The sequence below is a fragment of the Chamaea fasciata genome, unplaced genomic scaffold, assembly GCF_029207755.1.
Source record: "Chamaea fasciata isolate MVZ Bird 193981 ecotype frontalis unplaced genomic scaffold, bChaFas1.0.hap1 SCAF_14, whole genome shotgun sequence".
In the NCBI taxonomy this organism is placed as follows: Eukaryota; Metazoa; Chordata; class Aves; order Passeriformes; family Sylviidae; genus Chamaea; species Chamaea fasciata.
In genome coordinates, this window is record NW_027094099.1 from 3,140,720 (window position 1) to 3,166,114 (window position 25,395).

The 25,395-nt window shown below is 54.1% G+C and overlaps 5 protein-coding genes and 1 non-coding gene across 8 annotated transcripts in view; 4 read left to right on the forward strand and 2 right to left on the reverse strand.

Moving 5' to 3' along the window:
- The window catches only part of CPEB1 (cytoplasmic polyadenylation element binding protein 1), a 38,351-nt gene extending 35,046 nt beyond the window's left edge, over window positions 1–3,305 (forward strand). For all 3 annotated transcript variants that reach the window (XM_066196486.1, XM_066196487.1, XM_066196488.1), the window contains 3 exons: window positions 723–817; window positions 1,038–1,118; window positions 1,838–3,305. In XM_066196486.1, coding sequence (XP_066052583.1) covers window positions 723–817; window positions 1,038–1,118; window positions 1,838–1,948 — 287 coding nt within the window. In that variant the 3' untranslated portion in view covers window positions 1,949–3,305. The remainder of the gene's footprint in view (window positions 1–722; window positions 818–1,037; window positions 1,119–1,837) is intronic.
- Window positions 3,306–4,089: 784 nt separating this feature from the next.
- On the forward strand, window positions 4,090–6,765 carry RPS17 (ribosomal protein S17). The gene is made up of 5 exons (XM_066196469.1): window positions 4,090–4,170; window positions 4,376–4,527; window positions 4,996–5,101; window positions 6,197–6,262; window positions 6,639–6,765. Exons 1-5 carry the CDS (start codon window positions 4,168–4,170, stop codon window positions 6,717–6,719), a joined length of 408 nt encoding a protein of 135 aa, XP_066052566.1. The 5' UTR covers window positions 4,090–4,167; the 3' UTR covers window positions 6,720–6,765.
- Window positions 4,694–4,822, forward strand: LOC136297114 (small nucleolar RNA SNORA71). The gene has a single exon (XR_010723098.1). It is a non-coding gene; the product is annotated as a small nucleolar RNA SNORA71 (small nucleolar RNA).
- Window positions 6,766–7,314: 549 nt separating the features above from the next.
- On the reverse strand, window positions 7,315–12,439 carry TERB2 (telomere repeat binding bouquet formation protein 2). Its single transcript, XM_066196468.1, has 7 exons — window positions 12,365–12,439; window positions 11,854–11,935; window positions 10,474–10,619; window positions 10,108–10,166; window positions 7,838–7,929; window positions 7,646–7,734; window positions 7,315–7,571 (listed from the first exon to the last, which is right to left on the reverse strand). The coding sequence occupies exons 1-7, from the start codon at window positions 12,426–12,428 to the stop codon at window positions 7,444–7,446; spliced, it is 660 nt and encodes a 219-aa protein (XP_066052565.1). The 5' UTR covers window positions 12,429–12,439; the 3' UTR covers window positions 7,315–7,443.
- Window positions 12,440–14,309: 1,870 nt separating this feature from the next.
- Window positions 14,310–16,975, reverse strand: B2M (beta-2-microglobulin). The gene is made up of 4 exons (XM_066196396.1): window positions 16,861–16,975; window positions 16,423–16,701; window positions 15,929–15,964; window positions 14,310–14,771 (listed from the first exon to the last, which is right to left on the reverse strand). Exons 1-3 carry the CDS (start codon window positions 16,928–16,930, stop codon window positions 15,951–15,953), a joined length of 363 nt encoding a protein of 120 aa, XP_066052493.1. The 5' UTR covers window positions 16,931–16,975; the 3' UTR covers window positions 14,310–14,771; window positions 15,929–15,950.
- Window positions 16,976–19,173: 2,198 nt separating this feature from the next.
- Window positions 19,174–25,078, forward strand: PATL2 (PAT1 homolog 2). Its single transcript, XM_066196214.1, is given in 20 exon segments — window positions 19,174–19,260; window positions 19,262–19,333; window positions 19,812–19,914; window positions 20,039–20,334; window positions 20,455–20,523; window positions 20,632–20,697; window positions 21,088–21,255; window positions 21,372–21,440; window positions 21,640–21,794; window positions 21,912–21,989; window positions 22,063–22,201; window positions 22,315–22,429; window positions 22,510–22,607; window positions 22,915–22,959; window positions 23,117–23,265; window positions 23,511–23,670; window positions 23,947–24,087; window positions 24,168–24,265; window positions 24,343–24,495; window positions 24,701–25,078. Coding segments are annotated over 20 exon segments (2,301 nt in total). The 3' UTR covers window positions 24,741–25,078.
- Window positions 25,079–25,395: the final 317 nt, after the last annotated feature.

Sequence of the window (25,395 nt, forward strand, 5' to 3'; positions counted from 1 at the left end):
TTCAGGCAAATTCTCAGTGTGACTGGATGAAGTGCCACAGAACCCCCCTGTGCTGGCCCTGTGAGATCCCAGTGCGTGACCCCAGCCTCCTGTGGTTCACGCAGAGCCCAGGTTGCCCCAGGTAGGCAAGATCCATCTCCCAGTAGCTCAGTGGCACTGCCAACCTTGGAGCTGTCCTGAAGTCACAGCAGTCAGAGCTCAGTTTTGGTAACTAAGCTGCCCGCTAGTTGGTTATGCTGATTGAGGGCATCTCCTGTAACCCCAAACTGGGTCCAGGCCCTCCTGCCTGTGTCCTGTGTGATGCCTTGTGAGGGGTGTGGATGGGTTTTGGGTGGCACTTTGTCTTGTGGCTGAGATGTAGGGATCTGCCAGTGTCAGTTCTGGAGCTTAACAGACCTTGGCGGGAAGGGAGTGGTGCTGGAATGCTGCTGACAAGCAATGAGGCTGCAAAACACAAGGCTCTGGGGTGAGGGGGAGGCTGGGAGTAAAAGCTGCTGAGCTGTCTTGGCACCAGCATATTTCAGGTGTAGTGTGAAGCACTCCTGCTGCTCCTGGGAATGTGGTGCCTGGAGAAGGAGGCAGGAAGAGCCCCCAGGCACTGAATACCATCTCCCTGTCAAAGCTGTTTCCCTGTCTGACTGACACCAGGAAAGGGGTGGTGCTGGCAGGGATTCCCTCTTGATCTCTGCTGTTCCTAACAGTTGTGGTCTGGCTTATTGCAGGGTCGGGCCGTGTCACCTTCAACAACCAGCGCAGTTACCTGAAGGCTGTGACTGCTGCATTTGTGGAGATCAAAACCACCAAGTTTACCAAGAAGGTGAGTGGGGATGGTGGGGCAGCCCAGGGAGGGGTCTGTGTGATGGGTGGTACTGCTGGAAGCACCAGTGTTCATGGAGCCTGCCCCATGTTCCTTCTCAAGCAGTGGGAAGAACTGCTGCTCTTCCAACCCCAGGGGGGCTGCTGGGGCTGGATTTGAGGTGCCCAGGGAGAGGGCAATCAACCTGGTGCTCCATGCCCACTCCCTCATTCTCCTGCAGGTTCAGATCGACCCGTACCTGGAGGACTCCATGTGCCAAGTGTGCAATGCCCAGCCTGGCCCGTTCTTCTGCAGAGACCAGGTAAGGCCAGTTCTCCTGCAGCCTGTGCTCAGGCGTTTCCTTGAGGAGGAGCAGGCCCTGCTGCTGGATTTTGGGGATATATACACTGTCTCTTCCCCAGTGGGCAAGAAAGGGCCCAGCTGGGAGGGTGGCCTTCTTTTGGCGGAGGTGCAGTCATCCTGGAGGGGACAACTCTGGTACTTGCCAGGAGGCCCAGGCAGGCAGTGCCCACCTGGCTTTGAGCCAGGGGTGCTGTGCCAGCACTGGGACCTAGTGTAGGAATGACTGGTGGCCCTGAGGGGAGGGGACACTGCTGCTCTGTGAGCCATGATGAGCTGGGGTCAGGGTATATCCCCCCTGGGGCTGGCTGAGGCACAGGGAACTCTGGCTGACACAACCTCGCTGCAGGCAAAGGAGCTTGGCTGGGCTCTGGTAGCTTCCTGCAGAGCTGGGATGGGATATGAGCAGGGGGCAGGAGTGCCATGGAGTGATGGGAGCCCTGGCGGAGCCTAGCTGCTGCCCCAGTGCCCAGGCCCTGATTTTCAAACCTGTTCAAAAGATGGAAGCCGGGCACAACAGGCCCTCCGCAGCATCATCGTTGACATTCCCTCTCTCCAACCCATGGATCAAACTCTGCTGGTGGGGGCTGCAAAACCGGGCAGGAAGGGGAAGAGTGGTTCTGCTGGTGTCCCTTTGCTGCTGGAGACACCCCCGTGTTTGCTCCTGTGCTCTGCCCACAGATCTGCTTCAAGTACTTCTGCCGCTCGTGCTGGCACTGGCAGCACTCCATGGAGGTCCTGCGCCACCACCGCCCGCTGATGCGCAACCAGAAGAACCGGGACTCCAGCTAAGGGGCTGCCGCAGGCACGGGCAGAGTCTTGGGAGAACCTGCCACGAGGAGAGCGCAGCAGCGCCTGCCAGAGCCAGGCCCAGCTGGGAACGTTCTTCCTGAGGACTGACGGGGAAAAAAAAAACAAAAAAATCTTACATTCATGTTTGCACTTGCTGGTCTTTTTGTTTCTGCACTAATGCACAGTGAGTTTTGTTGGGGTTTGTTTGGGGGTGTTTTGAGGGGGGGGAGTGCCCCTCAAGCCATTCTGCAGTTCCCAGACTTTGGTTCCTGGTTTGCTGACGAAAAGCAAAAATTGAAAACGAATAAACCCAACCAACCAAGGGCCATGTGTCGCGGAGGTGTCACTGCAGGCGCCTCTGCCCTGGTTTTTTTATTTTTTAAAGGCGCTTTTTTTACATTCCTTGCAATACTGGTGGAGAGAGCGCAGGTCTCATTGGTCATTGTTTTGCCGTTGCCATACAGTGCCTTTCCATTCATTTACCCCCACCTGGATGGTGTGACCTGGGTGTTCAGCTGGCGTTTTTTACTGTAACAACAAGGAGACTTTGCTCTTCATTTAAACCAAATCATATTTCATATTTTACGCTCGAGGGTTTTTACGAGTTCCTTTTTACACTCTTAAAAACAGTTTTTAAGTCGTTTGAAATGAGAGATTTTTTTCTTTTCCTGGCAGCTTTTAACATTACTGCAATTTGTGTCTGGGGGCTGCTGGCAGGACGTTGTAAATCCTTGCAACGGGACAGGCCGGGCTTTGTTTTTGTTTTTGGATTTGAAACTGAACAGAATGAGGATATCTGAGCTGCTGTATATAGTTTTAATAGTTTGTTGCACTTTTTTAAGTTGCACTTATGGGGGGTTGATAGAGGTTTTTAATCACACAAAGTCACAGGACTTACCTTTTCTTTTGTAACAAGCTAAAAAAGGGCTGCGTTTGGTGGACGATTGAAGGTTCCTGGGAGCCCTTTCTCTTAGAGGGGACAAGTAATTTTCCTTTCCTTCCCGAGATGTTTGGAGTATCAGTGCAGTCGACTGAAATGCTGCTGCTGGGATTTGAGACGTTAATATGCTGATCATTATTATTTTGTTACTTTCCCCTCTATTGGAAGCTGTGTGCCAAAGAACCAGTGTCATAATTTCTCCCTCTTTACTATGATTATTTTTTTCTTTACTGCTGAGCTGATGTTGCATTGTTGCATATCCCAGCTGCTCTTTGTGGGGTTTTGTGAAGCTGTGTGTGAAGTCTCTACCTCATTGTAGTATATGCAGGCAAGACTGCACTCTCCTACAGACGTGTGGAGTAAGCTGTGGTGTAGTTTTTGGCACATAATAAACACGTTGCAGCAAAAAAAACCCAACTTCATTATGCCTTGTGTGCTTCTTGGGAGCTCTCTGCATCCCTGAGGGCTGTGGTGTCACTCCCTGGAGTTGTGGAGGGGAAAGTATGGATGTAGTTTGAGGGGAGGGATGGACGGAGCTATGAATTGTAGATGCTGTAGGTGACTGACTCAGTTGGGAGGGAGCTCTACCTGCTGGGCAATGCATTTTTAGATCTCACCCGAGGTCCCTGCGGGACCCTAGGGCTCCAGCTGGAGCTCTGCTAATTGCAACAAGTTAATGAGGCTGGTGGGAGGGGCCTGTGTTCTCTCACTGGGGCAATGGATGTGGGGCTCCTGCAGGGCTGAGAGGGGAGAGGGACCCTAGGGCTCCTTTCTGTGGGGCTGGGGAGGGCTGAGTTGGGCTTATGCTGCCACAGTGGACACTTTGTGTGCCCCATGTCCCTGGAGCACGGAAGGCTTTGGCCTCCTTCCACGTCCCGCAGTGGTAACGCTGCAGCAGCCCTGTTGTGGTCACCCCTCCTCCTTTGGGGCTGGGTGCTGCTTCCATGGGTGCTGCGAGTTTGGGGGCGCTCCGTGTCCTCTCTCGGGACCACGTGTGGGAGGGGCTGGTGCTACTGGCACCGCAGGTGTCTCAGATTCCCTTCCCGGGCTGCTCCATGCTGTTCCGGGGCGCGGGGCGGTGCGGAGCGCCTCAGGATGCGGCCCCGGGAGGGGCCGAGCGCCGCCCACGGCAGCCGTGCCCGCCGCGCCCCCGCCCTGCTCTGCCCCGCCCGCCTTCCCCTCCGCTGCAGCCCTCCGAGCCGCCAGGGGGCGCGGGGGGCGTCGCTGGCTTCCGGCGCCTCCCGTCAGCTTCCGCTCTCTTTCCGCGGCTGCTGCCGACATGGTGGGTCCCGGTGTCGCCATCCGCCGCCATCCTCGGGAGGGCATGCGCCCCCGCGGTGGGGAGCGGCTGGGGGGACCGGAGGGGACCGGGGCGAGAGGCAGGGAGGGGCGGCGGGAGCTGGAATGGCTGGGGAAGGGGAGGATTGGGACTCTGGGCCTGGGCTCGGCGGAGCCTGACCGGCGGCACTCCCGCCCACCCCGCGTAGGGACGCGTTCGGACGAAGACGGTGAAGAAAGCGGCGCGGGTGATCATCGAGAAGTATTACACGCGTCTCGGGAATGACTTCCACACCAACAAGCGCGTGTGCGAGGAGATCGCCATCATCCCCAGCAAGAAGCTGCGCAACAAGATTGCTGGGTGAGGGACTGCGGGCTCCGAGTCGGCGTTGGGCACTGAACGGTCGCGTGGGGTTCGGGCACCGCGGGGTCCCGGGTGGGCTTTGGGCAGCTGGGGGTGTCCCGGGGGCTTTGGGCATGGGAAGGGCCTGGGGGGATTCGGGCACGGCGTGGGGGTTCCTGCTGGGCCCTGCATTCGAAAGTGATTACGGTCCCGCCCGTGGCCGGGTCATTGATAGTGCAGGGAGAGGAGTGCGAGAGTTTTCCCGTGTTTGGGGCGGGTCTGTGTCTCCCCCAAACCCTGTTGCTGTCGGACATTTTGTCTTTTTTGTCCCCTGGAGGTGGTGGGATGTTGCCGGGGTTAGCGGTGGGACATCGCTGGGGTAAAAGGTGGCAGCTGGCCCCATCCTGCTGTGGTTCCAGGATCTGGGATGTGGGGGAGGGTGACGTGAATCCTGGGAAAGCCCAGGACACTCCCGTGTCCCCGCAGGTATGTCACCCACCTGATGAAGCGAATCCAGAGGGGCCCTGTCCGCGGCATCTCCATCAAACTGCAGGAGGAGGAGAGGGAGAGGAGGGACAACTATGTCCCAGAGGTGAGGCTGTGAGGCTCCAGCCTCTCCATCGCTCTATCCTGCTTTGCCATATCTCCATAAACGGTCCCAAGTTTCTTTGAAACAAATCCTCAGCCAGGAGGAGCTGAGGAGGATTTGGATCAAGGGGGCCAAGGTGGATCCCTCCAAAGCTGCTGCCTGGGACAGGAAGGGCAGCTGGCTTCTCATGGTTTGGTTTTCCTAACTTAAAATTCGGGATAAAATAATTTGATGGAAAGCAGTAGGATATTTCAGAGCGGCTGAAAACCTGCTCTACAGCTAGCATCCCTAGAGGGAGGGTTTTGGTAAAATCCCCTTGCCTTAACCCTCTGTTTGGAACAGGGTCAAGATCTCACCTGTCACCTGGGTGATATGGTCAGGAGGGCTTCCCTTGTTCCAGGCATATGATCCTGTTGCTCCTAAATCCTGTAGCCTTCAGGCACAGGACACCTTACCTGTTTCCCAGATCTTTCCAGTTGGGTCCTGACAGAGCTGCTGGTTTCTGTGTTGGCCTGAGAGGAGTTACATGGAAAGGACTCCAAGCAGGGAAGGGAGTGTCCATGCTGCAGCTGTTGGTGCAGTGTCAGCACACAGATCTGTACTGTTTGTGATTTCTTAGAAAAATCCTGGGGTTACATAGCTCTTGGGGGAGGAAACATGTGGAGGTAGGGTTTTGGGGTCTGGAGAGGGCTGGAGGAAGTTTTGCTCGGATTAAAGAGCAGGAGAGCACAGGTCCTGGAGTTGGGACAGCCTGTGTTGGCACCACAGTGAATTTGTGTCACAAGGCAGCTGTGAGCATCGGTGATGACTGCCAGGACTGGTGCAGTTGAGGGTCCAATGCCAGCTCCTCAGCAGCCCTGGCCTGGAGCAGGTTGGGCCTCGGTTTCCAAAGATTTGCCATAAAACAGGCTTTTCTCTCTACTGCCAGTGGCCTCTTGTAGTGTTCAGTCAGGAAAGCTGTGTTCCGTCACGATGCTCCTGGCTCTGCTGCTGGAACCGTTCCCCACCGCAGTGGGATGGGAACAGAGAGGCTGTGGGGACACCCTGGTAGCTGTGGGGCTTTATCGGTCATACCTTTTCTCTCCTCTCTGTCCCCAGGTCTCTGCCCTTGACCAGGAGATCATTGAAGTGGACCCAGACACCAAGGAAATGCTGAAGCTCCTGGTTAGTGGCCACAACTGTTCCCTGCCCAGCTACTGGTATATCCCTGGCACAGCTCCTGCTGCCCTGAGTGGCTGGATGGTGTCAAGGGCGTCTCTCTGCCCTGAGTCCTGTGGGAGGGTTGATTCATGTGTGGCTTTTGAAAGGGCAGAGGCACGGGGGCTTTGCCACCAGCACAGTGAGGGTGTTCCTTGCCCTCCATCCTGATGATTCCCTCACCAAGGAGTCAATCTCTGGAGAAGGGTGGTCTCCCCTTCTTAAGAGACCTGTGTCCACCCTTTGTGCTGCACCTTCCCTCACTTTTCCAGAGGAATTTGTATCCACTGTCAGTGGGCAGGATGCTGTTACTGATCCCATTGTTTTCCGTGCTGTTTCCCAGGATTTTGGCAGCCTGTCCAACCTGCAGGTGACACAGCCCACAGTGGGAATGAACTTCAAGACGCCCCGAGGAGCGCTCTGAGTCTGTCCCTGTGTGTCGCTTTTCCAATAAACGTGAGGAAACCATCTCAGCCTGCCTGGTCTTTAGACACCCAAGGGATGAGGGAGGGTGGGTTCTGGGGGTGCTGCATTGGAGCATGCGGAGGGCTCACTACCTTCATGTGTACCAGCATCTTTTTGGTTCTCTCCTGGCGGTTTGGAGTGTGAGGTGCAAAGGATCTCCTGCCTATGGGGCAGTGGCAGAGAACAACCATGGCAACTCCTTGGAGCTTGTGGGAGCCTGTCCTAGATTTGCCTGTGCTTCCTCCATATGGACAGCCCAGGGATCAGGCTGTTCCACAATAAAAGTTGCTTTTTACAACCCTATTGGTCACTTCTAAGTGCTTAAATGAAAGGGAAAAGTCTTAAAATTCCTTGATTAAATGAAAGTAAGGAGATCTTGGTGTGTCCCTCCAAGGAAAACTTGCTTAAACTAGTTAAACACAGCTTAAACCATCACCAGCACTCCCCTACCCTGGACTAAAAAGAAAATATTTGTGTTTTGGAGAGAAATGTCTGTATTTATGTTTGTTGTGAAATTTAGTTTAAGTAGTTACTTAAAGAAGTAAATACTGCAATAACTGTAGCCAGTACTTTAATAATACATTAAACACTCTGAGCTGCAGTCAGATAATTTAGAAATCATCTAGCAGCTCTTACACTGAAGTTTTTGCTGTTCCAGCCACCTGTTCCTTACAATTTCCTCTTCATTTGGTCTTCTTGCAGTAAATGCTAAATTTGCTTTGAACCCAGTACGCTGCATAGCCCGAGGTGCCGGGGATAAAGTCGTGGAGTTCCCCCTCATATTTCTTCATGTCCCGTGCAGAGGCATAGCCTGCAGAGGGAGAATAGGCTCACTGAGTCCCTGCTCCATCTGCCCCATCCGCAGCCCTTTCCAGGTGTATTTACCTGTCACCATGTTATTTATTGGGTATTCCTGGAGGGCGCGGTATGGAAATTCTCCCTGGACAGGTCCTTCACAGTCTGTTTCTTCAGTGCTGTATCAGGAGTGAAAAAAATTCTGTGTGTTAGTTCCTATGTGTTAGGATTGCTTGGAATCAGGGGTGCATCCAAATCCCACCACCCAAGGTAGGAAAATACCTCTCATCCAGGTCTAGCACCTCCTCCTCTGGTTCTTCCTCACAGACACTTCTTGCTACTTCTGGTTCCTCTGTCAGGTTTTCGTTGGGCTGCTGGTGAATACCAGCACAAGGAAAAGTTAGAATTGTGCTGTGGGTCACCTGCAGAGCACATGGGACACACTCCAAGTGCACAGGCTTTTAGGGCTCATGATTTCAAGCATAATTCAGAGTTAAATTTTTAATTTGAGGGCATTCCTGCTTCAAAAGTGCTGGGAAGTTGCTTTGAGCAGAGAGTGGGCAGTGACATGGGGAAGGAAAACACCACACCAAAGGGCTGAGTTCAGCCTGTGGCAAATGGAAGCCCTGGAACAGCACACTGCTGGGAGACTAGATATGTCTGGGCAAGGGAGACAGTCCTTTCAGTGCTGTCCCCCCTCAGGATGTCATGCTGGGAGGGACACATAGCAAACACAAGGAATCAGAACCAATTAGGTTGGAAAAGACCATCACGTCCAAGCAGTGACCAATCACCCACCACCTTTCCAACCAGATCAGAGCACTGAGTGCCACGTCCAGTCACTCCAGGCAGCCCATTCCAATGCCTGATCACCCCTTCTGGGAAGACATTCTCTCTGATGTGCAACCTAAACCTCTCCTGGTACAGCCTAAGGCGGTGTCCTCTCATCCTGTCCCTTGGTCCCTGGGAGCAGAGCCTGACCTCCACCCAGATCCACCTTCCTGTCAGGGAGTTCTGCAGTGCCAGAAGATCCCCCCTGAGTCTCCTTTTCTCCAGGCTGAGCCCCCCCAGCTTCTTCAGCCACTCCTGGTGCTCCAGACCCTTCCCCAGCTCTGTTCCCTTCTCTGGATCTGCTCCAGCACCAAAATGTCCTACCTGAATTGAATTGAGGGGTCCAGAACTGGACACAACATCTAAGTTGGGGCCACAGCAGTGCCCCGTTACAGGGGAAAAATCACTTCCTGGTCCTGCTGGCCACACTACTAGCTCAGGCCAGGTGTCATTGGTATTCTTGGCCACCTGGGCTCATGTCCAGCTGCTGTTGATCAGCACTTCCAGGATCTCTCTTGCTGGGCCGCTTTCCAGCCACTCATCTCAGTCTGTAGCTCTACAGGGGTTATTGTGGCCAAAGCGCAGGATCCAGGCCTTGGCCTTTGATCCAGCCCATCTGGGTCCCTCAGCAGAGCTTTCCTAGCCTCCAGTAGAACCACACTCCCACTCAGCTTGGTGTCATCTGTGCATATGCTAATGGTGGACTCAGTCCCCTCATTCAGATCATCAACAAGGATCTTGAATAGGACTGCGCCCAACACTGATCCTTGGAGGACACCACTGGTGACTGAACACCAATTTTCCAAGCCGTGGGCTGCAGTTTTCCAGGAGATGCCTTGGAAAACTGACAAAGGCTTTGCTGACATCCAGGTAGGCACATCCACACCCTTTCCATCATTCACCAGGTGGGTTCCCTTGTCGTGAAAGGAAATCAGGTTGGTCAGGTAAGACCTGTCACTCCTAAATCAATGCTGGCTGGGGCTGATTCCTTGGTTTTCCCGTATGTGCTGTGTCATGGCACTCAAGGTGATCTGCTCCATAACCTTCCCTGCCACAAGTGACACTGAAAGGCCTGTAACCCCCTGGATCCTCTTTCCAACCCTTCTTGTGGATGGGTGTCACATTGATACCTCCTCATCTAGGACCTCCCCAGTGAGCCAGGACTAATGATTAATGATGAAGACTGGCTTGGCAAGCTTTTTCTCCAGCTCCCTCATCACCCAGGGATGGATCTCATCCAGGCACATGGACTTGTGAGTATCTAAGTGGCACAGCAGGTCACTGACTGCCTCCTCCTGGATTTCTGGGGGTCCATTCTGCTCCCCACCCCTGTCTACCAGCTCAGGGGGCCGTTTGTCCTGATACCATCAGTCTTAGTGTTGAAGACTGAGGGAAAGAAGGTGTTAAGTACCTCAGCCTTTTCCTAGTCTTTGGTGATGGACAGTCCAGGAAAGAAGGGAGGTTTTCCTCAGCCCTCCTTTTGTAAATGAAGTATTTATAAAAGTATAATCCTTTACAGAGGTGGCAAGATTAGGTTCTAACTGACCTTTCACCTCTCTAATTTTCTTCTTTCTGCATGACCTTAAACGCTTCCTGAGTTGCCTGCCCCATTCCCCAAAGGTGATATATGCTTTTTTTCCCTGAATTCCTGTGAAAGCTTCCTGCTCAGCCCAAGCTCGTCCTCCAGCACATACATGTGGAGTACAAATTTTTCATCTTACCTGTTCTTCAAGGTCATCTGCCTTCTCCCAGATAAACCGGCCAATTTTCCTTCTGATTTCTGCCAAGAACAACAAAACCAGTGACTCTGAGGACAACAAACAACAGCACTATTCTGTCAGCAGTTTCTGCCAGTGTGATGCCCTGGAGGTGCGTCTGGGGACAAGCCCAAATGCAAGGTCCCCACTTTGTGATAACAGATGGAAACTCTGCCCTCTGGGAGGAGGAGCCACTCCCAAGCAGAAGGAAAAGTCCCTCTGTAATATTTGTATTACAGACAAATAACTGTCAGTTGTACTTTGCACCAAGGCTGCACTCATGGGGGGTTTCCCTGGGGAAATATCCCCAGATGATTTTTTTTGCCTGACCTTCCTGCAGGCAGGCAGGGGGCAGGACGAAGTTGCCCAGAACCACCGAGGGTTTCTCTCCGTCGCCGGCGCCTGCACACACTGAAAGGTAACGGGAGTGAAAGACCGTGGCTCTGCCCTCCAAGTAACTGAGGCTCTCGTGTATGCTGGAAGAGAGAAAAAAGAGCTGGTTTCCAAAGGAGAATCTCGAAGCAAACCAAAACTGAAACGTTTAGAGGGGTGTTGTCATTAAACCTGCTCTGATATTTTTGCCAAAAGCACCTAATTTTCTGTGATTTTCCAGCTGTGAGACTCTACCAGTCACTTCCCCTTACAGTCCCGGCTGCAAGCACCTCCCAGGGGTAGCCTGGAGGAGAGACAAGGGTAAACGTATTTTTAGGGATTACACGGTCCCACTCTTCTCTTGAGGTGAAACTATTTCGGGGAGGGCAAAGCCAGGATTTTTCCAAAATTATCCTTCACCACACTGGTTCCTGCTCACACAGCTGAGCAAGGAAGTTGAGGTGGAGGGTGCTCCAGCCCCCACTGTCTTTCTTAGAGGGGAATTGAATCTCGTTTGCTGGGTTTAAGGATGTGTATAAAGATTACATTTTTTCACAAGAAATTATCTAACTATATACACTGAAAATATATATTAAAAAAAAAAAAATTATCTGGAATTCCCCTGGGGGAATAGGCTGGTCTGGCAGCACGTTGTTGCAGAACAAAAGTTGTTTTTCTGTGTTTATTGGAATTCCCCTGCTCAGCTGGAGCAAGTGGCTGAAAGATTCCAAAATTCGAAGCCAGTTTTAAGCACTGGTGTGTTAAAAAGAAACTACTTCGTCTAGTCTAGCAAAGCCTAAAGGAAACATCGTGGCTTCCTTTCCCATGAATATGTTTACATGACTAAATAATGAATAAATACAAATATTGACTGATATTGAGGAAGTGAGGAAGATCCTGAAGATTTTCCTTATATTTGTACAAATGTTCCATAGCTTTCTGTTTTTTATATTAAGCATTTCAGCCATTTTTCCATCTATTTTTACCCCAGTGCTTCCTTTTAGGATTAATTCACACTGGCTTTTTAGCACCAGGTTCCTTCCTTGGGAATTGGATCACCTCTATTTTAGATGCTGATTTTCCAGCCGATAATTCACAGCCAGGAAGAAACCAGCACTATTAATTTAATTTATATTACAGTTAATCCCCTCAACACAGGGATAGTTTTTCTGTATTCTTTCTACAGTTTAGCGTGGGTGTGAGTTTTCCTGACCCCACTGGGCAGAAAGATCCTGGCAGATCCATGCCATGACTTTAAAACCACCCCCTTGATTTTTATGGAATGTCAGTATCCATGAAATACTTTCCACTAAATACATTAAAGCCTGCTTTGCCCACCTGCGGGTGTCGGGGTGGGCGGCATCGCTGCTGAAGAGAAAGTCGGCATCCAGCCAGTGGACAATTGTCCCGCCACCGTCTGCTGCAGAGGACAGGGAGGGAGATGAGGGTGGGCATCCAGGGGGTTCCCACCTGGGGGTGACCTGGGACAGGGACAGCTGCTTGTGGGGCCGCAGAGATGGGCCCTGAAGTGGAACCCGTGATAGCTCCCCACGGCTGTGGGACTCCCATTGCTCGCCTGAGGGTTGTTCAAGGCTTTTCCTCAGCGTGGGACCACCATGGACTGGCCAAACTCATGCTCTGCCCTGTTGTGCGGGTCTCAGACCCACGAAGGGGTGACAGGGCTGTGCCCCCACTGCTGTGCCCTGCCGAGCAATGATGGGGCTGTGTCCCCCCTCCTCATCCCCCCTGAGTGATGACAGGGCTGCGTCCCTCCCTATTCCCCCGCGGATTCCTGCCAGCTCGGTGCCCCGGGGCACCCCTGGCCTTCGCCATCGCCCGGGCCCCTCACCCCAGAGCCCCCGCGGGCCCGGGCTGACGCTCTGCGAGAACCAAGCGCGGTGTCCGCGGAACATCGAGGCGGGAACCGCCCTGAGGGGAGACGACGGCGGGAACGGCCCTGAGGGGAGACGATGGCGGGAACCGCCCAACGGGTTCGGTGGAGGCGGGAACCGCCCTGAGGGGCGGTGGGAAAACCCGGCGAGACGGGGAACGGTTGGAGCTGTGTCGGGGAGCTTTAAGCTGGGTATTAGGGAAAGGTTCTTCCCCCACAGTATGGCCGGGCACTGGAACAGCTCCCAAGCCTGACATAGCTCAAAGGGCACTTGGACAACGCTCTGAGGAACAGGGTGGGGATTGGAGTGTCCTGTGCAGTTAGGAGTTGGACTCGATCCTTATTCTCCTACAAGTTGGGGTTTTTTTCGAAAAAAAACCCGTTGCATTTTGCTGACTCTGGAAACTGCTTGCAGAAAAATTGCTTGTATTCTTGTATTTCATAAAGCACGAATGAGGCTTGCTTCAAGCTTCCCAAGATATCCCTCAGGATCCCCCATCCCCTGGGAACTGTCACCAGCAGCAGCAGCACAGCAACATCCCACGTACCTCAGCACCCCAAGGATGCTGGATAAAACAGAGAAGGTACTTCTGGATATGGTCCCGAAATCCAGCTATTAAAAAAAATCAGCCTCTGGTGTGAGCATGTGTCATTCTCCCACAGACAGGGGATTTTTGAGAAACCCATCATGATATTTCCTAAGAACAGAAAAATCCCACAGATGCAATCAGGGCACAGCTCCCCAGAGTGGGAAGATGATGGTTTGTCCTTTGGAAACGGGCATTTCACATTGCCTCCACAGAATCTTCAGTTTCTACAGTCGACTCCACTCCTGTCCTAATTAGGATGAAGCTCTCCTGACGGAGTGGTTACCCGGCCATTATTCTGGTGCTCCTGAGGATAGGAAAGGTGGAGCTGAGGTGGTGGAAAGCACTTTGATGGCCCTTCATGATCCACAGGAAGAGGCCAGGACATGTTCCACAGCTCCTTAGGCTCATAAAGCAGTTTGTGCTGCTCCACTGGGGTCTTTGGGAGAGAAGCCAAAACTTTTTCCCCTCTCCCACCGCCACCTTCTCTCACACAAGGGACCACTGCTGGGGCTGCCTGGTCCCTAGGGTGCACCTGGTGCTGCAGGCATTGCTGTTTGCTGTGTCCTGCTGTTCTGTGCTGAGTGATGAGCACTGTGCACAACCACCCAGCCATGACAGCCCCACCTGTCCTACCCTGAACACCCCTCTGATGAACCCAAAGGGATCCCCATAATGGGGCCCTGCCCCTCAGCAACCTCCCACGTGGGTGCTGGAACTGCAACAGCCTGGATTTTCCCAATCCCTAACAAAAAAAAAAATGGTTATAATGAAAATAGCTATGGAACAAGACAATACCCATCAAAAATCTCAAGTGGGTGTTCTGTGACACCATCACAGCAAATCTCAATATACCAAAGAAGACATGGGATGCCCTGAGTCACCAGGAACCCTTGATCCCATACAGGTGATCCTGGTTAAATCCATTTGGATCCAATATTCAACCAATGATTTTTATTTCTTCATAAAATAAAAACGAGCCAACGGCAGTAGCATGGGTTTTGGGTAGTGTCATCAGTCTCCCAGAGTTCAACAGCAGCCCAGCCCCAACTGGGATTCTCCACGGGGTCAAGTGCAGAGAGCAAACCAGAATTGGAATTCACCAACACACACACACATCTGCTTCCCCCAGGCTCAGCTTTACACCACACACTCCAAGATGCACCAGCCAGAGCTCTCGCCCATGGAGTAAGCATCATTACCTGCCACCACTCCTTCTGTGTCCCACCCTGTATCCCCAAGGTTCTTTATCCCTTTTTAAACCTTGTGCCTTCCTGTCAAAACACACAGGAGACTCCAGCCAGGCAGATACCACATGAGCAAAAAAAATTCTTTAATTCTCTTTTTATTGATGGAAAAGTGCTCTTGCATCTTCTCAGTGGGATAAAAAAAAGCACGACTGGTCATCATGCCACCAAGGCTACATATCCACCACCAACCCCGTGGCCACCAGAGCCTGTGAAATCAGCTTGGGCTGTCAAATGACTTTAAAGAAACATTTTAAGGACTAGCAGTTTATTAAGGTATAAACATCCTGCAAAATTTGGAACAGTGAAGAGCTACCATTGTTTTTTAAGCAGTAACGTGGGCATTTTCAGCTACATGCTCAAAAGGCTTGCAGACCTCCCTGGGTCCCTCTCCCTATGCTATGGCAAAGTGATATTTTTAATACAGCCTATTAGCAAATTTCTGAAAGGAAGCTGATCCTTCTTGTGGATAGGATGAAGCACGGACAAAAGCTTGAGAAGACACTGACTTGCAAGAGGAATTTCTCAAACCTGCACGGAGAGAGTAGATTGACATAAGTCACTCTAGTGACACCTTCAACTGTAAATATTTTAGGACTAAAACCCAGTTCCCCTAGAGCAGTCTGACTGCAACACCACTGTTCCTGCAGAACCACCTTCCAGTGACGTTCAGGTAAAACTCCTACAGAACCTGCTTTTCTGCCTCTTCCTTAGTGGAGTTCCAAGTTCAAAAAGTCAAGAAGATTCTTGCTCCCCACCCCAGGAAGTTTGTCCTGCTCTCAACTTTTTCCATGCCAGCTCAGTAAATCCTCATCCCCAGACCATGGTGAAGTCAATCACATCCAACCTCACCCTAGACTTGGCATCCCTCACCCATGTCCCACCACCCGAAGCCACGGTGCTGTGTGGGCACAGCACATTTCAAACCCTGCCTTGGGGCCAGGTTTACACCCCCACTGCCCAAAGGTGAGTGACAAACCAGAGGACTGACTGTACACAACTTTCTAGAGCTCTACAGAAACTGGGTAATTTCATGCAAGGGTCCTGTCAAGGCCTGTCCCAGGCACAGTTAATCATTATCCAGCCTCTAACAGGGCACATAACTACGGTGTTTCAACCAGGACTATGTCAGCTAGGCCACATATTCAGTTTCTTTTCCCTCTCAAGTGTTAAACTAGAATTTCCCTGTTGCTAAATTCAGAACAGTTACACGCAGATAGTTTGAAGAACTTGGAGCCCTCAGACTGAGACACCCGTGAATAAACCCAAAAGTGTTTCTGGTTTGTGCCTCACGAATCCCACACGGCGCTGCCCGGCCACAGGGTTAACCAGCCTGCCACCCACAGGCACAGAGATCTCGGGTACAGTGACTTCCTGCTCCTCCCCCAACAGGAGGACAACTGCGACAACTCTCTGTGGTATCTAGCTGACACAGCAACATCATGCAAGGAAAATTTTTTTCTGAAGTTTTTTTTTTTTTTGGAGCAAAGGACTCTTGTAGGCACGGGATGGCCAAAACCAGACCAAAACAGTGTGCAAAAAGAGTTTTGTGTTCCAAACCAGCACTAAAATTATCTACTTTTTTGGGTGTGGTTGCTTCTGTTCCTCAGCTTTTAAAACCCTCCCCCCTACAGAAATGGGTCTGTGTTTCCCCTACCAGCATAGCACACAGCGCTGGAATAACTCACCATGGATTATCCCAGCCACAGCTCAGAAGTCTGGTTCTGCAGGAAAGAAGTGAAGAGCATTAGATTTGGGGGCACATGGTACCCCCTCTCCCCTATCCCCACAAGGTTTCCCTGGAAACAGCCCCAGTGAGTTGCCCTCAGCTGTAGCTGAGGCTAGGTCACCACCATCGACTGCTAAGTCCTTCTTTACATTGAAACAACATAAAGCAAAAATTCAAAAATGACCCATCACCTTCCAGTGAAGCTCACCAAGGCAGAGATCAGATGACACGGCATCACCAAATCCCTATGAATTAACACCAATGTGTGTCTTTCCTGAATCTTTCACAGGTATAAGTAACAGCCTTTTCAGCTAAAGCCAAGTTAATTTTCTATCTCTAACACAAAACCTTCAAACCCCACTCTGTTACAACACCCTGCTTCGCAGGAAAAGGAACAGTCACAGCACGGATATAAAACAAGGAGCTCCAGGCAGAAGGGAAGGCACAACATACCCCATCGGTAAGTGGCTGGCGCTGGCATGGTGGAATGCTGCACCTTGCAAGTGAAGATGTCCTCCCTTGTGGGGATGAAGGGTGCATAGACCAGGCGCTGGAATTGCCACTTCTCGTTGAAGGACAAGTCCCCGTAGGTGACGCCGGGCATGGGCTCCCCGTTCTTCAGGAGATCGATGTCGATCTTGGGTGGGTGAAAGCCAGTGATGAAGCAGTGGAGGACGTTCTCCTTTCCCTCCTCGGCTCGGGAACGGGCATAGACTTCGACTTTCGGCGACTCTGGAGAGAGGGGCGAGGGCGTGTGAGAACCGGGGCTGCGGTGGGCATCGCCTCGATGCCAACCCTCGCCCACCCACCCAGGTACAGTGACCCGGACCCGCCGGGACCCCGCAGCCCCTCACCCCCGTCAGGACCCTTCGCGCCGCCCCAGGTACTCACCACCGGCCGCCTCCAGGCCGGGCAGCGCCAGCAGCACCAGCACACCGAGCGTCAGGACCCACCGCAGCATCGCCGCTCTTCGCTGCCTCGCCGTTTCCCGGAATGACCCACCCCCGCCCGCGCTGCGCCTTTTATACCCTCCGGAAGGCACGGCCAATCGCGGCGCGGAGCGGCCTCTACCTCATCGGTCTCCGGGTAGAACGGGAGCTCCGGGGTTGTGCGAGCCAGGGGGCTGCTTTCGCTTTCAGTTCCGTGCTGGGTGTGGGGACAGACCCGGGCAGAGACCCCGGGGCTTCGGGCAGAGACCCCGGGGCTTCGGGCAACGGCGGCTGGACGTGAGCCCAGGTGGACAATGGCACCTAGTTTGCACCAGCCCCGGTGTGGCCACGGGCCCAGGGGAGCGCCCGCCCCTGTGCTGAGCACTGCTGAAGGCACACCTCAAATCCTGGGGTCAGTTCTGCGCCCTTCACGACAAGAAGGACGTGGAGGGGCTGGAGCGTGTCCAGGGAAGAGAACAGAGCTGCGGAAGGTGCTGGAGCACCAGGAACAGCTGAGGGAGCTCGGGGGTACCTTATTTTTCTACAACTCCCTGACAGGAGGGGGCAGTCGGGTGGGGTTGTGCTCTGCTCCCAGGGAGCAAAGGTGAGAACAAGAGGAAACAACTTCAAGTAGCACCGGAAAAGGTTTAGATTGGATTTTAGAGAAAAGTTCTTCTCTTAAAGGGCTGTCAGGCCTTGCCACAGGCTGCCAGGGCAGTGGTGGAGTTCTCGTTCTTAAAGGGATTTAAAAGCCCTGTGGATGTGGCACTTGGGGACATGGGCTAGTGGTGGCCTTGGCAGTGCAGGAAGTATGATTTGACTTGATGGTCACAGAGAGCTTTTCCAGCCTAAATGGGGGTAAAAGCCACCTCTTGCAGAAGAGTTTGCATCTAGGGCCGATATTACACCAACAGTCTATGGTGGTACAGGCCTCCACCTTCTTTTATGAACTTCTTTTCAAAACTGTGTCAAATGTCTCATTCCAGTAGCTGCAGGGTGAGAAGCTGACTGTTGTTTGAACACAGCATAGGCACCCTGACATAAAACATGAGAATTCTAACACCAAAGAACCAGGTTTTCTAGTGCCTCCTCCAGAAGAACTGTGAGCACCAAAGCCCGGGGAGGCTAGGAATGCCACCGTGTATCCCAACAATGCTGCTTGGAAGGAAAATAAAGGCAAAAGAAAGGAAAGTCACTACTAGTGGGGGGAAAACAGCAGCGTGGTGTAAGTACCAAAATGCTAAGCCCCTTTAGGACCTGCTTTCTTAATGCAACTCATCAAAACACAAATTAAATTAACAAAGCATATATGGAGAACATCCCAAAGGCAGCAGGTAAATCAGGAGAGGCCAAGCAAAGGAAAATCTTGAAAACATTTGTTATCAGTTCCCACTGGCCCAGCTCCTGCTGGGTTTGCTGGCTACCCAGTGAGCAGTGCCAGCCACGCAGCTGAAAACACACCATGTTTTTCTCAGTGTGGGATAAACAGATGCAGCTGTGACCAGAGCCTTATCAGGGATCTTAGGGCTCTGGCAGAAATAATCCCTTAGTGCTCCATGGGTGGCAGAGTTGTTATTAGGGTCACCACATCAGGAGTTACCACCCCAGTCCAGCTGTCCCCGGGGTGAATCTGACTCTGCCCCACTGCATACTCCCCTCGGCTCAGGGAGAGGATGGCAGGACACGGATACTTTCCAAGGCCCTTTGGGATGTGAATCCCTGGCAATGGACTCTACTGTAATGCACACCACGTGTCAGAATTTCCCAGTAAAGATAAGTACAAGTCTTCCACATAATGTTTATAAAAGGCCACAATGATTTGGCTAGAGTAGCCAGATCTTCCACTTTTGGGACATTTTTGCTTTTATTAGCAGAATACTGGAAGAATTATTTGGGAGTGGGTGACATGACCAAGGTGCTCCTGGTATTCAGGGAGATAAGGGCAACCCGCTATGCTTTGTGGGATACAGAAATTTGTAGTGTTAGTGTTGACACCCGTGCCCAGCGTTATCTACCAGAATATTGAATCCTGACAGATCACACCCCACCAGTTTCCCCTCAACTCCTCAGAAGGAGATCAGCACTGAGAACACCATGGCAGCCAAGGAGCGACGCGAGCAGTGGGGAAAACTGGCCTGGGGTGTTCCGTGCTCCGAGAGCCGCAGGTGGGGTCACTAAACCTCTCCAACCTCACTCCTCCCTCGGCTCCAGGAATTCCTCGTACGGGGGCACGGCGAGGCGAGTGCGCAGACGCAGGTCGCCGCTGGGAGCCGCCATGCTGTACGGCAGGCGCATGCCGGAGCGGCGGGGGCGGCCCATAAAAGGGGCGGCGGGGGCAGGGTGGCCTTGTAGAGGGACCCGGGACGGACGGAGGGTGGGTGAGCGGGAGGAGGCGGCGGCGACACCGCGGGATGGCGGAGGGCGGCGAGAACATTGTGAGTGCCTGCCCTGCTCCGCTATCCCCTGCCCGCTGCTGCCTCCCGGCGTCCCGCTCCCTCTGCGGTGCTCGTTCTCCGGGGCTGGCGCTCCCTGGAACGGTCGGTCTCGGGGCAGACGCTGCCCTGGAGGTGCTGGTGGGATGCTCTTCCCTGCCTTGTGCTCGCGTGCCGCTCGTGCCCACGTAGCGGCTGTTCACTCTGAAGCCTAATGATGTCTTAGCCCAGCCGCACGCGTGCCGTTCCGTGCCGGCATTCGCTGGTGCCGGCAGCTCCTGTGGGCTGAGCCTGCGGGTCCTGTCCTCGCTGGCAGTGCCGCTGGCCCATTCTTTTCCCTTTTCCAGCTATGGGCTCTGTGGGTTGTCTGGCACCACCAGCAGAGTGAGGGGGAGGTTGGGTGCCCCCCCCCCCCCCCCACTTTTGAGAGCATGTTAGGGTTACTCTCCCTTAGCGAGGAATCTGCTGCTTCCAAATCCAGATTCTCGAGGATTTTCTGCTGGTGGAAGATGTACTTCTGCTAGAAGAGATGGCTGAGGAGGATGAGGAGCTCGACCTCTACAACGAGATGACTTTTGGCTTAGGTAAGACCTCAGGGGAGTCCTGCTGTTGGAGAGACCTGCCAACACTCAGGGGGGAGCAGACAGCCTGGTGGGTACTGCCCAGGCGTTAACGCACCCTGCTGTGCGCTGCTTTCCCCCCTCCAAGACCGAGACTCCACAGAGGAGGATGTCCCAAAACTTCTGGTGGTACCAGAGATAAGCCCTGAGGTGGCCAAGGCACTGGTAGAGGCGACTGGAAGAGCAGCTGAGCAGCTGGAGGAGCTGCCCGAGGAGGAAGGTGGGATAGAGGCGGAGGTGGAGCAGGTTAACTCGCAGATGGAGGAAGAGGTAGAGGAGCTGGGGACTGAGGAACAGGAGGAAGACCAGGAGTGCTTTGAGGAGCCCAGTGAACTGGGAGACCCAGCAGTGATGAGAGCTGTGCGGAGCAAACCCACGCTGGAGGTGATGTGTGAGCAGAAAGGGGGTTCTGCTCCTCCCCCCTCCATCCCCACACCTTTGGGTCCTGCCCCACAGAGGGCACTGGGGCAGGGAGGCAGACCTTTAACTCCACTTTCCTTGCAGAGCCAGGACTCGGCGGTGCTGGACAGCAGGATTGGTACTTGCTGGGGAGAGTTTGGCAAGGAGGATATGGTAAAGATGTCCCCACCCATCTGGTGATGAGGCAGAGTGGCTCCTGTGGTGTCCCCTGTTCTCTCCTCCTGTTCACTTGCCTCATGCCAACATCTCCCTGTTTTCCAGCTGTCAATGGATTCCACGGCACTGGGCTCCTGCCCTGGGAGTGTCCCACGTCACCTCATGCTGGAGGTGGGTACCTCCAGGCAGCCCTTCAGGGGGTGGCTAAGGGCTCCCCACTACTCTAAGACGAGGGTCACACAGGGAATTTGGGACACCTGGGGCATCTCCAAATGGCTTTGGAGGTGCACAGATGTGTCTTGGGTGCCAAGGCTGTGAGTCCCCACCCAAAGCAGAGCCTGGGTTTGAAGGCAAAGTTGTTGAGTTTGGGGGGATTGGGACCCCCATGCTGGGTGTTCCCATGGGTCCCTAGTTGCTCCACACTACCAGGGTGGGAGCCCAGCTGGTGCATGACACTGGTTTAGCAATGACCAAAGGTTTTAGTGAGCTGACTATTGCTGAGGGAATTAAACTGTTCCCACCTGTGCCCTGTTCCCACCTGCTGCTGCCTCCTCCCCACAGGATAAAGCCATCCTCCAGGTTCTGGAGAGACCTCCACCATCTACCAACATGGCACTGGACTTCAGTGGTTCTCCTGTGCAGAGGGGCTGTGGGGGCTCTCCCCAGCTCAAGTGCCCTGACTTAAGACTGATGTCCCCCAAGCCTTTCCCCCAGTGCTTTCTCCAGCAGGTAACAGGTTTTGGGGTGCTCTTGCATCCCTTTGTTCTCTGCTTCCCCTCCTTGGAGCTACTGCGTCGAGGATAGGCTTGTCTGAGTGACACCTCTTGTCTCCTGCTCCCTACCAGGCACCCATGGTGTCTCCTCGACCCTTCTCACCAGCTTGCAGACCCCCTCCACTCTTCACTCCCAACCAGGTAAAGTGGTGGGCTTTGAACCACTGCCATGGGCCCACTGAGGCAGCCCTGGAGTGGCAGGGGATAGGGAGAGTGGCAGTATCTGGGGGTAGCATTTTGCCAGAGGAATGGGAGCCAGAAGCCAGCACAGAGCTGGCTGACCCCTCTGGGATGCTCAGAGGGGAAGGCTCAGACCCTTGATCTCCTCTCTCCCTCTCAGATGGCAGGGTATGCACCTCCAACCCCTTTCCAGCCTGGGTCCCCCACCATGGGCAGCCCACCGCGGGCCCTAGGCATGCACTTCAGGTCCATGTCCTCTTCTTTGGACCCTGCTCTCTTCTTCAGCCCCTCAGCCATGGGCCAGCTGGACTTCAGGTAGCAGGAGTGGGATGCTGGGGTGGGACTGGAAGGGCCCTACAAAGCAGCTGGGGGTCACCTCACTCTGGGGATGTCCCAAACTCCCCCTTGACCCCTGTCTGGTGTTCCCTGCAGCACACCCAGCCACATGACCCAGCTGCACCCTCAGCACCAGCGCATCCTGATGCAGCAGCAGGGCAGGCAGGTGCAGAGGTATGGAGGCCTTTAGGGGGTGCAGGGGGGGCTCTGGGTGGTCACAGTGGGCTGAGGTCTTCTCCTGTGCCAGTGTCTCCCCCAAGAAGCTGTGGTCTCGTAAAGTGGACCCTTATGCTGGACTGATGACTTCCAAGGAGAAGGACTGGGTTGTCAAGGTGCAGATGATGCAGCTGCAGAGTGAGAATATGGATGATGACTATTACTACCAGGTGAGTTCCTGCTGGCAGCACCTGCAGCTTGTTCTCCTCAGGGTGGGGCTTTGGGAGCTGGAGAAACCCTCCAGGACTGGTGGAGGGTCTTCTGGCTATTCCTGTTGTTACAGACCTACTACCACCGGCTGGAGCACAAACAGGCGGAGGAGGAGCTGTTGGGCAGGCGCAACAAGCCCCCCAAGCTGGTCACACCATTCATCCAAAAAGTGGAGACCTATGACTCTGGTGAGGGGCTGGGGCAGGTGTTAGGGGGCTGGGTGAGGAGTTCTGGGATGTGGTGTCACCATGTTCCCGCTCTTCCGCAGTGGTACGCATTGCTGGGTCACTGGGTCAGGTCACAGTGTCCACCTGCTACAGCCCTCGCCGGGCCATTGATGCTGTGCACCATGCCCTCATGGAGGAGGTATGTGAAGGGAAGCTGGGCTGGTTGGGGCCTTGAATTGCCAGGAATGCTGCTTTAGGAGCTGCCCTGAGCAGTGGGATGGGGCACACAGTTGGAGGAGGTGCCACCTCAGCAGTGGCAGCTTGTGCCTGGCTAAGGGGTGGGACTGGGCTCTGGCCATTTGAAGCTGGACATGGTATCCCCATGGGACAGCTCTGTGTCCTGAAGTCACCTCTGACCCCCAGGGGAGCAACTGGCCCCGTGCTGGGCTGGTGGCAGTGTCTGAGGTGGCTGTAACCTTTGTGCCTTCCTTTCTACCCTCCCAAAGGCTGCAGGGACCCACCTGCTGCGGGCACTGCACAGGATCGAGAAGGTGAGTGAGTGGTGATTTGGGGAAGGGCAGGATGGTCCGGGTGCTCTATTTTCATCCAGGGATTTCTCTAAGGGGACATCTACCTAGGCAGGGTCCTGGATAGCCGGTTGGTAGAAGATGCTCCAAGCTTCTTCTTTACCCTGTATCATTGCTCTAGCTCTTCCTGCAGCTGCTGGAAGTGGAGGAGGTGCAACAGAAAATGTCCCCAGCCCTGGAGGACCAACAGCCCCACAGGCAGGAGGAGAAGAGCCAGAAAGTGGGGAGTATCTACCAAGCCTTGAAAATCAGGGCTTGCAGCATTGAAGAGTGAGTCTGTGCTGTGGGGAGAGGGGAGAAGGCAGCATATCCTTGTCCTTGTGGATCTGAGATGGTCATTGATGAGCAGGTCTAGGTCACAGGAGGACTGGGTCCTTCCTTCCATGTGTCATTGCAGCCTGTGCTGACCCTGTCTGTGAACCACATCCTCCACTGGAGCTGATGCTGGTCCTTTTAGATGGATCGAGATGCTCCAGATTCCTTGGGATTTGTGCCAATGGAGCCTTTGTTCCCAGGGAGGCAGAAAATGAATTCCTGCAAGTGCTGTGTGTGCGGAAGGGCAAGAAGCTCGTGGCTCGGCTGCTGCCCCACCTGATCGGAGAGCAAAGGGAGAAGATCCTGCTGACCATCACCCACCACCTGCCCTTCCTCATGAAGAAGGACATGCTGGATGAGGCAAGCACCTCCAGCCAGGGCAGGGATGGCTTGGGCTGTCTCCTTCCTCCTCTGTTCTTGCTGGGGGTGGCACCCTGGGCAATGAGGGGGGCCTGTCTTGTGGGGTTTTCATGAGACAGGAACTTATTCCCATCCTTGGGCGGGAAGAAGGTCTCCAGGAGTCAGTCAGCAGCATTCCTGGTAGTAGTGACCCTCCCTTCCAAGTGCTAGGATGGGGTTGTGGCTGTGACAGGTCAAAGGATCTCAGGTTCCTGCTCTCCCCTCTGCCCTGCCCAGTCTCTCCCCCTGCTCTACAGCCCGTTGAATGAGGTGGTGGGTGAGATGACCTTCAGCAAACTCATCGAGGTCCTTCAGGAGCTTACCCGGCCTCTACCTGAGTCTTTGGAGCTCCCCCTCACCATGGCCTTGAAGAACCAAGTATGTGGCCCTGAGCCTGATCGTGTCCCTGGGGTGTTGTTGCTGCTGCTGGCTGTGACACTCCTGGTGCTTTCCTGCAGTTTGGTATCTCCTTGCTGTATTCCCTGCTGAGCCGTGGAGAGAGGCTGCTGTCCTCACGTGTGCCACTGAAGCCGTGCAGAGGGGACTTTGAGGCATGGTGAGGGACTGTGTGGGCTGGGAGGGGGGTTTGTCACCACTCCATGGGGTGCTCACCCCCTGTGCTGGTGCCCCCAGGACAGACATGGTGTACCTGATGTCCCAGGAGCTGTCACGCCTGCCTACAGCCTCGCTGGCAGAGCCTCTCTTCTTGCCCAGCAACCTTGTCTTGCTCTTCTGCCGCTACCTGGACAAGCAGACTGTCTACCACCTAGCTGCCAAGATGACTGAGTGAGTACTGCCTGGAATGGCTCCCTGCTCTCCTGGGGATCTCCCAGGGGGAGAGGAGCAGACAGCACTGGGGCCTCACTGCTTCCATCCCCCCTCGGAATTATCTCCAGATATCTGCTGGGTTGAGTTGATCCTGTTGCCATTGCTTCCACTTCTTTGGGACAGATCAGCAACCTGGTACTCCAACCTCATCCTTTCCCTGCAGGTGCTCCCCGCTGCCCACGGAGGCTGACATGTTCTGCTGAGCCCTGGGAGCTGGGATATGGGGTCTGGAGCCGGCGGTGCCGGGAAAAGGGCAGGGCCCGATGCTATGGCTTTGGAAGTGAACATTTAACCCTGGTGCGGGGCACTCTGGGTGACACGGGCAGTGGCAGGGCTGGCGCCGAGGGGCTGATGCCGCCCTGTCCCGGCGCTCGGGGCACGGCGGTGGGCGGGTGTAACTTATTTTGGCCTCCCGCCGGCAGTCGGTGGGGTCACGGCGGGGGCTGAGGCGGGGCACAGGGGCGCTGGGAGCACCTTGGGGGAAGGGGTTTTGTCTACAGCACTCTCTGTATAGTGCTTGAAATAAAATAAAAAGGTGATTAATGAGCTCCTCTGGCTCCTGGGGGCAGCTTGTGTTGGATGCAGGGTGGTCCTATGGGTATTGCTGGGCAAGGAGACCCCTGGCCTGGGACAAGGATCTGGCAAAGGGCAGGGAGAAGAAGGGAGGGATGCTCAGAGGATTGAGGAGGAGAAAGGAGTGCTTGGAGAGGGGATCAGAGGCCTCATTCAACTGAGCACGCAGGGAGGGGAATAGACTGGGAAAGAAGGGATATGGTGGGGAAGATCAGTCAGAGCTTGTCCTGGCAGGGAAGTAAAGATTTGTGCAGGCATCTGGCAACACGTGGGAATGATATGGTG